This window comes from Gymnoscopelus braueri, assembly GCF_963280865.1.
Source record: "Gymnoscopelus braueri genome assembly, chromosome: 15".
Classification (NCBI taxonomy): Eukaryota; Metazoa; Chordata; class Actinopteri; order Myctophiformes; family Myctophidae; genus Gymnoscopelus; species Gymnoscopelus braueri.
In genome coordinates, this window is record NC_137620.1 from 38,118,411 (window position 1) to 38,132,361 (window position 13,951).

The window sequence follows — 13,951 nt, forward strand, 5'->3', positions numbered from 1 at the left end:
TGGAGCATACACAAACTCAACCAAGATGCAGAACCCATGTTCAGGTGCCAGTCACTCACCTGTGAGGCAGTCACACACCTGTGAGGCAGTCACACACCTGTGACTACTGGCACACACCTCAGCAGGTGTGTGCTGGCAGGTTGCTCAAAACCAGAGCGATTACCAACAGAAGCATATTGGGTGATTTTGGCAATTCTTTTGGAGGCGCTACCCACACGTTTAGCTGTGTTGCTCATTCCACGAATGCCCGATCCTTACAGGCTGTACCTTGTTGTAAAGGTGACTAATCAACAATAAAAATGATATAAAACACAATACTAATTGGTATTATTAAAGGGGGGATATCATTGACAGAAGTTAAGTTTCCAAACTTTTTTTGAGCAGTTATTAGGAACAGTAAAGGTCCCAGTATGCTTCCTTGCGGAACACCACAGCTCACTAGGAGGGGGGGGGGGCAGGGTTCCGTTCACCTCCACCACCTATTCCCTCCCCTCCAGATAGGATCACATCCAGCTCACCGATGTACAATCAAAACCAATTGTTTTTAGCTTACCAATCAAAATAGTTATTAACAGTGTCAAAAGCCTTTTGGAGGTCCAGCATGACCATGCCGCAGTATTTGCCCTGGTCCACCTCTTGTTTGATGTGGTCGTTCAAATAGAGAAGGCATGTGTCAGTGGAGTGGGATTTTCTGAAGCCAGATTGGAGTGGCCTACCTTCAGGTGACATCGGTGAGAACACCAGTTTTTTCTTCAGGGTGTCCATCGCAACATCAGGGATCTGCTGCACTTTGACATCATGTTCTTTCCTCTCGCTCACTTCCTTGATGACCCGATTGAAAATGTTCTGGAAGTCATCACCCCTGTAACACAACATTCACATTAAGTTACAACTACTAAAAATGACACTTGATTGAATTGCAGTCAATTAACTCATTCCCTGCCACTGACGTAATAAACGTAATTATTCCCGTTTACCAATGCTGCCACTGACGTAAAAAACTTAATTTTTTATTTTTATTTATTTTTTTCAAATTTGACCCAAAGACCAAGGAGATATGATTTTTCGAAGATCTAGACTCCCATCCACTTCCTTGTTAACTTAAAACTTAAACATTCTGTATCTCGGCTCCTGAGTACTTTTTATTTTCGATGAAAAATCTCTGGCAGTGGGCAAACGCGGCCAGCAATAATTGTGGCAGTGAATGAGTTAAACAATGTAGTAGCCGGCCTAATCCATTTAATCGATTATAAACAATACATTTTAATATTGCGATTATCAATTTTCAGATCTACAAGCTCACAATGCATTGCACTGTGGTGCGTTGTGAGCTTGTAGATTTGCTATTGTCACTATTTTTGCACAACATTGCAATACGACGGAGTACAATATAGGGCTGAAGCAGTTAATGAACTAATCGATTTACATTGATAAAAAAAACAATAATTGTTTGTTTGTTGATATATAGAATACAAGTAAAATTATATTTTAAAAAAAGTGTTAAATAGCTACAGTATATATTCTGATCGTAATCATTTCGAGTGTTTGTTCAGTAACAGGGGTCTCCCCATTTCTGGAACTTTTTAGTAAGCAGAAAATGCATTTTCAGGTCAGTACAGGATACCAATTTTATCCAATCAATAGAAGGAACTCATATAGGATACAGGAGAAATTGGAAGTGACGGCACAAAGAGATGAGCCGATATAAATTGGAACTGGTACATTGAAGCTGATAAATGGGTACTCTTTCCTGATTGCCTGAAATGGGCAACCCACCTGAAGATGTATTTTCTGTTTACTAAAGAGCTGGAGAAACGGGGGGAGCCCTTGTACTGAACAAACACTTTATAGCAATGCAATGTAATGTCTACCAGAACATTTATTAATAAAAACGTTTTGCTGGCCTGGGCGTAGCGTGACGGTCCAGGCCCCCTAGGCTGCAATGCCAGCCTGACAGCGTGTCGCGGGTTCGACTCCCGTTCCCGACAACCTTTGCTGCGTGTCACCCCCCCATCTCTGTCCCCATTTCCTGTCAGCCTACCTTCCCTATCCCTCTCTAATATAAAGGCATAAAAAGCCAAAAAAAAAACACTTTTGCATAAACATATCACTTACTCCGAAAGAGTAATCTATAGTTGTAGTCAGGTCTAACAAATATTGTGGACCAAGTTTGTCTTAATTTACCTTAATAATATATTTTTGTTTCATATCTTACATAATTATTATTTTGAGAGTTACCTGGGAGAGCCTTGAAGCTGTTTGCACACAGACGTCATGAACCAGCTACCATCCACTCTGTTTCTATAGCAAGGTAAACCCTTCCTGGTTGCCGTGGTAACCAGGAAATCCCCTTCATTCTGATTAGGCCCATCTACCAGCCTCGACCACCCGTCGTAGTCGGTAAAGAACACTTTGGGCTTGGATTCAAGGTCGGGACAGTTCTCTCTATTGAAAAACGTAATTATGTCATTGATGAGGAGGGGATCCCCATCGGCCCCTTGAATACAACCCACTCCTCGACCAATGATACAGCAAACAAAGGCATCTCCGTGCTGTAGAGGATTCTCCTCAACATGAAGGTCAGTGAACTCTGAGACCTCCCTGGACCATTCCTGTACTACTGTCTCCTTATCCTGTAGAGTGGGGACCTTCAAAGAGACATATTCCAGTATGTTCTTCATGTGTTTCTTGGATTGGTTTCTACACCTCAACACCCTGAAGCCCAGCGAGCTGAATGTACGTACCACTTCATCTGCAGGGGAGGAAACACATACTTTATTCATTAACTAGGCCTACTTTCAACCAACCTGGCATCCTGATTTTGGGCAAGCGACATTTTTCAAAAAAATGTCCAAAAAAGTGAATAAAACATGAATAAAAAAATGCGAAAATAGCTGAACTACTATAGCTCACAACGCGTTGATATGCAACATGCTGTGAGCTTGTAGATTGTCAATTTTCACAATGCGTAGTATAAAATAGTGTTTGTGTTTATTTGTCAAGTTGACAAACGTTAAGTATTCATTAAAAGTGCAGAAATACAGTGATATTCAATGTGTAGATAACCAACATTACAAACAACTAGCAGTCAGTATGTCATAGTATCGAGACAACATTCATACCAATTTCCACGTCGGCTGCGGATAAAACCCGTTGTGAGCGAACTACATCATTGCACATGACCAAACAGAGACTTGGAGGTTCACTCTTCAACTCATATTCCCCCGCCTAAAAACATCAGAGACAGATTTAGAGTTTTAACAAACACCCAGTTATACACTACAATGTCTGCTCCAGTACTAATAAACACATTGCAGTATTACTATGCACAGTGATTGAAATTAACAAGTTATAACTACTTTGTATAACAGGGGAGTTTTTTTATAGTACTGTTACTTTTCAAAATGTCTGTGAATGTTTCACTACTTTTACTTACATGTTCTTTTACCTCCTTCAGTATGCCGATGTTGATTTGGTCAGGACCATCTGGGTGAAAAGATAAATAAATAAAATTACGGATCAACACTTGCTGATTTTCAACCCGCACATGCACATGTATACACGCGAACACACACACACACACACACACACACACACACACACACACACACACCCTTACACACGTATACACGCACACGTATACACGCACACACACACACACACACACACACACACACACACACACACAAGCTTCAAAATGCACATAGCAGATTAAAGCAGCTTGCACACTGATCTGTATTTTTCATCCACAATATGTCACACATAAAAAAATATAATATATACGACAGTCAGTCATATTTGCACACGTTATATTTTTCAGACCAAGTTACATTTTCTGTGTTTTTTACAGCATCTATTCTGTTTGATTGAATACTTTATTTAGTAGTTTGCAGAAAAAGGCACAAAAAGGTCAAATAAATAGGATGGGGGGGGCTGGGTTATGACTTTTTACGGGGGCCAGTTTCGAATTGCAGTCACCTGAAGGTAGGCCTACTGTTTTAGGGCAGTTTTGAATGAGAGTAGGGTTTTACATTCCTTCACTACTTTTGGTAGGGCATTCCACATTTGTGTTGCATAGCAGGAGAACGAATGCAACCCATTGTTTGTGCCAAATCTGGGTTGGACGTGATCAGTGGAGCTAACTCTATGTTGTGATTGTGGAATTAATTTATGTTTTTGAAGTACTTTGACAGGTACATGTATCTTAATGTTATGGTGTATCTTGTAGACCAGGCCCATTGCAAGTTGCTGTACTCTGTCCTCTACCCTGAGCCATCCGACCCTAGCAAAGTGAGCAGGGGCTAGATGAGATGTAGATGAAAGCCTAGGATTAGCCTTACCAGTTTGTTCTGGGATGTCTGGAGCCTTGTTTTTAAGGCCTTTGTGGTGTTGTGGTACCATGAGGTGCATGCATAATCGAAGTGACCCTGGATGAGGGCCCCTGTTAGAATCCTCGGAGTTTTCTTACTGACTAGAGAGGAAATCCTATACAAAAAACGTGTTCTTTGGTTGACTTTTTTGATGACTCTTGTTGCCATTTTATCACTGGAGAGGTTTGCCTCTAAGATGGAACCTAGGTAGGTAATTTCCTATTTTCTTGTGATAACATCATCACCTACTTTGATCGGCTTTGCCGAGGTTAAAACTAGTCCCAAAGAAAATGGATTCAGTTTTTCCCAGGTGTAATGATAGTTTGTTACCAGTGAACCAGATACGGATCGTATCGAGTTCAGAACTGAGAGCTTTTTCAACCTGCAGCCTGTTCCTGTCTGAGACCAGCAGAGCCGAGTCATCCGCGAACAGAAACAGGTTGCAGTCACAAGCTGATGACATGTCGTTTACATAAACTGCTAAAAAAAAGTCTGGAAACGTAACTTCGGTCAATTATATCTCCCCTTTAATAATACCAATTGGTATTGTGTTTTATATCATTTTTATCGTTGATTAGTCACCTTTACAACGACGTACAGCTTGTAAGGATCGGGAATTTGTGGAATGAGCAACACAGCTAAACGTGTGGGTAGCGCCTCCAAAGAAATTGCCAAAATCACCCAATATGCTTCTGTTGGTAATCGCCCTTGTTTTGAGCAACCTGCTGCTGACTACCTGACTGCCTCACAGGTGAGTGACTGGCACCTGAACATGCAACGTTGTTGAGTTTGTGTATGCTCCAAGAAGCAACACTGCCCCCATGGACTGCCACGTTTGTCCCTTCAGGATAAGGCCCGTGCAATAGGGCAAGTGAAGCTGATGTTCCGTTATGCAGAGTGACAGCATTATTTTGTGTCAGCCCTGGTACCATTTCCAAACTTAGGACCAAGTTCTGTGAGACTGGTGAAGTCAACAAGGAAGACAACAACCCAAGACCCCTTGCTTCACTGAGGAACCATAGATTTACAGGCAAGATTTGCACAACGGTACCAAAGACAGATGTCAAAGTTGCAGGGCCCATGCTCAGGTGCCAGTCGCACACCTGTGACTGGCACACACCTGCCTGCAAATGGTACCCGGGCTGACATCAAATAATGCGTAATCTGCGTAACGGAACACCAGCTTCACTTGCCCTATTGCACAGGCCATATCCTGAAGGGACAAACGTGGCATCTTTCCATGGGGGCAGTGTTACTGCTTGGAGCATACACAAACTCAACCAAGCTGCAGAACCCATGTTCAGGTGCCAGTCACTCACCTGTGAGGCAGTCAAACACCTGTGACTACTACTGGCACACACCTCAGCAGGTGTGTGCTGGCAGGTTGTTCAAAACAAGAGCGATTACCAACAGAAGCATATTGGGTGGTTTTGGCAATTCTTTTGGAGGCGCTACCCACACGTTTAGCTGTGTTGCTCATTCCACGAATGCCCGATCCTTACAGGCTGTACCTCGTTGTAAAGGGGACTAATCAACAATAAAAATGATATAAAACACAATACTAATTGGTATTATTAACTCTCAGTGCCAATGAAATAAAAAGTAAAAGAAAAGTGCTTAGGAAGCGAGATACAGCCTTTTTCAGTTATAAGTTAAACAAAGAGTGGATGGAGCTGCAAATCTTCAGATAATGATATCTTGGGTTCTGAACATTAATTTTTTTTATATATATATATATAATATATATAATTTTTTTTTTAACTCTGGATTTCTCGTTTTGGCACTGAGGGCATTCAGAAAAAACCCGGGATATCTCGTTGTGTGGCACTGAGAGAGTTAAAGGGGGGATATAATTGACCGAAGTTAAGTTTCCAAACTTTTTTTTAGCAGTTATTAGGAACAGTAAAGGTCCCAGTATGGAATAGGTATCCACCTATTCCCTCCCCTCCAGATAGGATCACATCCAGCTCACCGATGTACAATCAAAACCAAATGTTTTTAGCTTACCAATCAAAATAGTTATTAACGGTGTCAAAAGCCTTTTGGAGGTCCAGCATGACCATGCCGCAATATTTGCCCTGGTCCACCTCTTGTTTGATGTGGTCGTTCAAATAGAGAAGGCATGTGTCAATGGAGTGGGATTTTCTGAAGCCAGATTGGAGTGGCCTACCTTCAGGTGACATCGGTGAGAACACCAGTTTTTTCTTCAGGGTGTCCATCGCAACATCAGGGATCTGCTGCCCTTGGACACCATGTTCTTTCTTCTTGCTCACTTCCTTGATGACCTGATTGAAAATGTTCTGGAAGTCATCACCCCTGTAACACAACATTCACAACACATTAAGTTACCACTACTAAAAATGACACTTGATTGAATTGCAGTCAATTAAACAATGTAGTAGCCGGCCTAATCCATTTAATCGATTATAAACAATAAATTTTAATATTGCGATTATCAATTTTCAGATCTACAAGCTCACAATGCATTGCACTGTGGTGCGTTTTGCACAACATTGCAATACGACGGAGTACAAAATACAATACAAGTAAAATTATATTTTTTAAAAAGTGTTAAATAGCTATATATTCTGATCGTAATCATTTCGAGTGTTTGTTCAGTAACAGGGGTCTCCCCATTTCTGGAACTTTTTAGTAAGCAGAAAATGCATTTTCAGGTCAGTACAGGATACCAATTTTATCCAATCAATAGAAGGAACTCGTATACAGTAGGATACAGGAGAAATTGGAAGTGACGGCACAAAGAAATGAGCCGATAAAAATTGGAAGTGGTACACTGAAGCTGATAAATGGGTACTCTTTCCTGATTGCCTGAAATGGGCAACCCACCTGAAGATGTATTTTCTGTTTACTAAAGAGCTGGAGAAACGGGGGGAGCCCTTGTACTGAACAAACACTTTATAGCAATGCAATGTAATGTCTACCAGAGAATGTATTAATAAAAACGTTTTGCTGGCCTGGGCCGTAGCCTGACGGTACAGGCCCCCTAGGCTGCAATGCCAGCCTGACAGCGTGTCGCGGGTTCGACTCCCGTTCCCGACAACCTTTGCTGCGTGTCACCCCCCCATCTCTCTCCCCATTTCCTGTCAGCCTACCTTCCCTATCCCTCTCTAAAGTAAAGGCATAAGAAGCCAAAAAAAACACTTTTGCATAAACATATCACTTACTCCGAAAGAGTAATCTATAGTTGTAGCCCTAACATGCAGAAATGGTGGCAATTTGGTGGTCAGGTCTAACAAATATTGTGGACCAAGTTTATCTTAATTTACCTTAATATATTTTTGTTTCATATCTTACATAATTATTATTTTGAGAGTTACCTGGGAGAGCCTTGAAGCTGTTTGCACACAGACTTCATGAACCAGCTACCATCCTCTCTGCTTCTATGGCAATGTAAACCCTTCCTGGTTGCCGTGGTAACCAGGAAATCCAACTCCTTCTGATTAGTCACATCTACCAGCCTCGACGGGTGGTCGTGGTCGGTAAAGAACACTTTGGGCTTGTGTTCAAGGCGTGGACAGTTCTCTCTATTGAAAAACGTAATTATGTCATTGATGAGGAGGGGATCCCCATCGGTCCCTTGAATACAACCCACTCCTCGACCAATGATACAGCAAACAAAGGCATCTCCGTGCTGTAGAGGATTCTCCTCAACATGAAGCTCAGTGAACTCTGAGACCTCCCTGGACCATTCCTGTACTGTCTCCTTATCCTTTAGAGTGGGGACCTTCAAAGAGACATATTCCAGTATGTTCTTCATTTGTCTCTTGGTTTTGTTTCTACAACTCAACACCCTGAAGCCCAGCGAGCTGAATGTATGTGCCACTTCATCTGCAGGGGAGGAAACACATACTTTATTCATTAACTAGGCCTACTTTCAACCAACCTGGCATCCCGATTTAAAAAAATCAAAAAAAGTGAATAAAACATGGAGAAAAAAATGCAAAAATAGCTGAACTACTATAGCTCACAACGCGTTGATATGCAACATGCTGTGAGCTTGTAGATTGTCAATTTTCACAATGCGTAGTATAAAATAGTGTTTGTGTTTACATTTTATTTGTCAAGTTGACAAAGGTGAGGTATTCATTAAAAGTGCAGACATACAGTGATATTCAATGTGTAGATAACCAACATTACAAACAACTAGCAGTCAGTATGTCATAGTATCGAGACAACATTCATACCAATTTCCATGTCGGCTCCGTGTATAACCTGTCGTGAGCGAATTTCTTCATTGCACATGACCAAACAGAGACTTGGAGGTTCACTCTTCAACTCATACTGCTCCGCCTAAAAACATCAGAGACAGATTTAGAGTTTTAACAAACACCCAGTTATACACTACAATGTCTGCTCCAGTACTAATAAACACATTGCAGTATTACTATGCACAGTGATTGAAATTAACAAGTTATAACTACTTTGTATAACAGGGGAGTTTTTTTTATAGTACTGTTACTTTTCAAAATGTCTGTGAATGTTTCACTACTTTTACTTACATGTTCTTTTACCTCCTTCAGTATGCTGATGTTGATTTGGTCAGGACCATCTGGGTGAAAAGATAAATAAATAAAATTACGGATCAACACTTGCTGATTTTCAACCCGCACATGCAAATGTATACACACACAAACACACCCACGTATGCACACACACACACACACACACACACACACACACACACACACACACACACACACACACACACACACACACACACACACACACACACACACAGCTTCAAAATGCACATAGCAGATTAAAGCAGCTTGCACACTGATCTGTATTTTTCATCCACAATTTGTCACACATAAAAAAATATAATATATACGACAGTCAGTCATATTTGCACACGTTATATTTTTCAGACCAAGTTACATTTTCTGTGTTTTTTACAGCATCTTTTCTGTTTGATTGAATACTTTATTCAGTAGTTTGCAGAAAAAGGCACATGAAAGTACAGTTAAAATACAAGGTCAAATAAATGGGATGGGGGGGGGCTGGGTTGTGACTTTTTTCGGGGGCCAGTTTCGAATTGCAGTCACCTGAAGGTAGGCCTACTGTTTTAGGGCAGTTTTGAAGGAGAGTAGGGTTTTACATTCCTTCACTACTTTTGGTAGGGCATTCCACATTTTTATTGCATAGCAGGAGAACTAATTCAACCCATTGTTTGTGCCAAATCTGAGTTGGACGTGATCAGTGGAGCTAACTCTAATGTTGTGATTGTGGAATTAATTTATGTTTTTGAAGTACTTGTAGGCCAGGCCCATTGCAAGTTGCTGTACTCTGTCCTCTACCCTGAGCCATCCGACCCTAGCAAAGTGAGCAGGGGCTAGATGAGATGTAGATGAAAGGCCAAGGATTAGCCTTACCAGTTTGTTCTGGGATGTCTGGAGCCTTGTTTTTAAGGCCTTAGTGGTGTTGTGGTACCATGAGGTGCATGCATAATCGAAGTGACCATGGAGGGCCCCTGTTAGAATCCTCAGAGTTTTCTTACTGACTAGAGAGGAAATCCTATACAAAAAACGTGTCGAGAGCGTCGTGAGGTCGTGGAGTCCCCATACAATTCTCAGACCTCCACAGTCTCATTCGCAGACGACGTGTATTCCGAGGACGTGTGGGAACCCATGAGAGAGGATCCCGAAACGGGGAAGGAACGTCCTTTCCTTGACAGTGGTAAGAAGAACTATTCATTCATACTATTCTTTCATCTGCTTTATATATTGTTCATCGCTCAAACCCAACACGAACGGCGCGCGTCAAAGGCCCGCTGCGCAACCTGCATTCTAGCCTCCAGATAAAACGACTCTGTGTGTGTGTATGGCCTGATCAAAAATATAAAATGTATGAAAATCCTTAGAAAATGGCATAGTCCATGAGCCAGACAAGATTTCATTATCGAAAGAGTGGGCAAAACCATACCTATATTAAATTGTTTATAGGGTCAATATAAGTAAATAAATGTATGATAACCTTTCCACAGGAGCAGCTTTTTCATATTTATCACACATTTTGTTATTTTCCCCATGCATACATGACAGGTGAAAAAATTTCAAAATTAAAAAAATAGCTATCATAATGAAACTTCCCCAGTTGATTACTTACATGAAGACAATGATTTATCGTATTACAAGTTTTCTGAAATTATATATTTAAATATGCAAATTAGGCATTAGGAAAATATGCCCGAATTTGCATAACTTTCCAGAATCAACATTGGAACATTGGACAAAGCCAGAGTCAACATCCTTATTTCATTTTGTTAAGATGTTGGAGTCAAAGGTTTTTAACGAGGGAATATTCAATATCTGGCTCAATTTTGGGGCTCTGGCTCATGGACTAAATGCCTAATTTGCATATTTAATATACAATTTAAGAAAACTTGTAATACGATAAATCATTGTCTTCATGTAAGTAATCAACTGGGGAAGTTGCATTATGAGAACTATTTTTTTTTATTTTGTCACCTGTCATGTACGTATGGGGAAAATAACAAAATGTGTGATAAATATGAAAAAGCTGCTCCTGTGAAAAGGTTATCATACATTTATATACTTATATTGACCCTATAAACAATTTAATATACTGTAGGTATGGTTTTGCCCACTCTTTCGATAATCATTGCTCAATTTTGGGGCTCTGGCTCATGGACTAGTAGATCTACAAGCTCACAACGTGTCGCTATAAAAATCATTTGAAAATGGCAGATCTACAAGCTCACAACGCGTCGCTTGCGACGTTGTGAGCTTGTAGATCTGCAATTTTTTAATTACACCTCAAAGTTGGAGCACTCGGTGTGCGATCTGCTTTATATTAATCCAGTACCTGGCCTGTAGACCTGTTCGCAATTTGGTGTTGGGGGAATTTCTCACTTGAATTGAGTCAGTGGGTCCCTAGACATGAATAATCACAGAGGTGCTTGTCCGCCATAGTGCCACGAATGGCGCAATGGCCAAATCAAATATGGCCGCCATCGGCTATGATGAAAATCCAACTTTTTTGTTTTTGAGTGTATAAACACCTCCATTCCGACTAATTGGGGTGTGTGGAATTCATTTCTGATATTGTTATGACCATTGTGGGTGATTTTGACCTTGAAAGGTCATGGTCAAGGTCATTTTGCTATTCCGAAGACCTTAGCCATAACCTGGCCATTGTTCGGAATAAAAACAGGTGCAATAAGTCTAATCAAACTAATTCTGACATTTAGAATTAATTTCTGATATTGTTTTGACCATTAAGGATCATCTTGTCATTGAAATATCAATGTCATAATTTAATAACCCGATTACGATTATTATTATTTTTTTCATTATCATTGGTTTTATTTATAACAAATGACATGTACATGAGAAATATAACAATTATAAACATCCCCCTTTAATTTTTAATTGGGTCTTGGAATTAGCAAATAAGACTATGTAGGAATAAAAGTGAGTAAAAGTAAAACCATAACAACTTCACTCTCAACAACAGTTAGTATCATGGTCAGTATCATGTCAGTATCATGGTCAGTATCATGGTCAGTATCATGTCAGTATCATGGTCAGTATCATGTCAGTATCATGGTCAGTTTCATGATCAGTATCATGGTCAGTATCATGGTGAGTATCATGTTAGTATAATGGTCAGTAGTATCATGGTCAATATCATGTCAGTAGCATGGTCAGTAGTATCATGGTCAGTATCATGTCAGTAGCATGGTCAGTAGTATCATAGTAAGTATCATGTCAGTAGCATGGTCAGTAGTATCGTAGTCAGTATCATGTCAGTAGCATGGTCAGTAGTATCATGGCCTTGCCATGTCAGTATCATGGCATGGCAAGGGGCATGGCATTGCATGGCATGTGGCAGGGCATGGCAGGGCATGTTCTTTCCAAGAAAAGGAGGTGAACTGACTTTTAAGGACTTCTGGAGCTCATTCCAAGCAGATGAAGCACTGACAGTCTGAGCATAAGGCATAATAACCGTGAGCGTCAGGAAGTCACTTGAGAGGGTCTGGTAGGGACTAGGGTTCTGATCCAACATAGAACAAATATAAGGGGGGAGCATTCACATGTAAAGCATTATGTCTATGATCAGACACATGGCAACTAAAAATAGTATAAGGAGTAAAGCTATCGTACCTGCCCAAAATCAACTTGTAAATGTCCACCACAGTTAACTGTTCCAAGTAACCATTTAGAATATTTATTATTAGTACACATCTTTTGTAAATTAGTTTCTCTACGTATTCAAAGTCATGAAGTGACTTTGAGTAGTAAAAGTGCTATATAAAGCTGATATGTTATTATTCTGAGAGGTGTTAGAAGCTGCATGTTACTGAGGCAATAGCTATGACTGAACAGTATCATGTCAGTAGCATGGCATAGCAAGGGGCATGGCATTGCATGGCGTGTGGCAGGGCATGGCAGGGCATGGCAGGGCATGTGATATGGCATGGCATGTGGCAGGGCATGGCATGAAATGGCATGAGGCATGCCATGCCACATGCTGTGCCATACCATGCCATATGCCATGTGGCATGGCATGTGAAATGGCCACATGCCACATGCCCTGGCACATGCCATGCCAAATACTAACATGACACTAACATGATACTAACATGATACTGAGTACTGACCACTAATACTGATACTAACATGATACTGACCATGATACTCACATTATACAAACATGATACTAACATGACACATGCCAGGGCATGCCATGCCACTTGCCATGTTATTTCACATGCCATGCCACATGCCATGCCATGCCACACCATACCACATGCCATGCAATGCCACACCATACCACATGCCATGCCATGCAATGCCATGGCACATGCCATGCCACATGCCATGCATTGCCATGCCACATGCCATGCATTGCCATGCCACATGCCGTGCCATGCCATGCCATGCCTAACACGATACTGACATGATAATGACCATGATACTGACCATGATAATGACCATGATAATGACCATGATACTGACCATGATACTGACCATGATTATGACCATGATACTGACCAGGATACTGACCAGGATACTGACCAGGATACTAACATAATTATACTGACCATGATACTAACATGACACTAACATGATACTGACCATGATACTAACATGATACTGACCTGATACTGACCATGATACTACTGACCATGAAACTAACATGATGCTGACCATGAAACTGATGAACAAACAAACAGCCGATATCTGCATTTGGCAACAGCAGATATCAGCTGTTTGTCGCAAATAAAAAAACATGGAGCATTCAAAAGTAAGTTGTGAGCCCCCGCTTTGTTTTCATGATTCTGTTCTTACAGTTTGGCTCAGACGGAGGATGTACGTTATTTTTTCTTTGAACTTACATGATACTGACCATGAAACTGACATGACACTGACCATGATACTAACATGATCAAAATCACTCAGCACACATATGGTGCACTTTGAGAGAAATGATTTAGTGTTATGATTTTATTTGTATATCACTTTTATTCCTACATAGTCTTATTTGCTAATTTCAACACTCAATTAAAATAAAAGTTAAAGGGGGTGTTTATATTT

At 40.7% G+C, this 13,951-nt stretch overlaps 1 protein-coding gene across 2 annotated transcripts in view; it reads right to left on the reverse strand.

The window, feature by feature from the left end:
• The window catches only part of LOC308101178 (uncharacterized protein), a 66,356-nt gene that overhangs the window by 6,527 nt on the left and 45,878 nt on the right, over positions 1-13,951 (reverse strand). For both annotated transcript variants that reach the window (XM_080450552.1, XM_080450551.1), the window contains exons 15-22: positions 8,891-8,940; positions 8,576-8,681; positions 7,709-8,219; positions 6,541-6,686; positions 3,437-3,486; positions 3,123-3,228; positions 2,239-2,752; positions 717-862 (exon numbers count right to left, since the gene is read on the reverse strand). In XM_080450552.1, the coding sequence (XP_080306678.1) occupies positions 717-862; positions 2,239-2,752; positions 3,123-3,228; positions 3,437-3,486; positions 6,541-6,686; positions 7,709-8,219; positions 8,576-8,681; positions 8,891-8,940 (1,629 nt within the window). The remainder of the gene's footprint in view (positions 1-716; positions 863-2,238; positions 2,753-3,122; positions 3,229-3,436; positions 3,487-6,540; positions 6,687-7,708; positions 8,220-8,575; positions 8,682-8,890; positions 8,941-13,951) is intronic.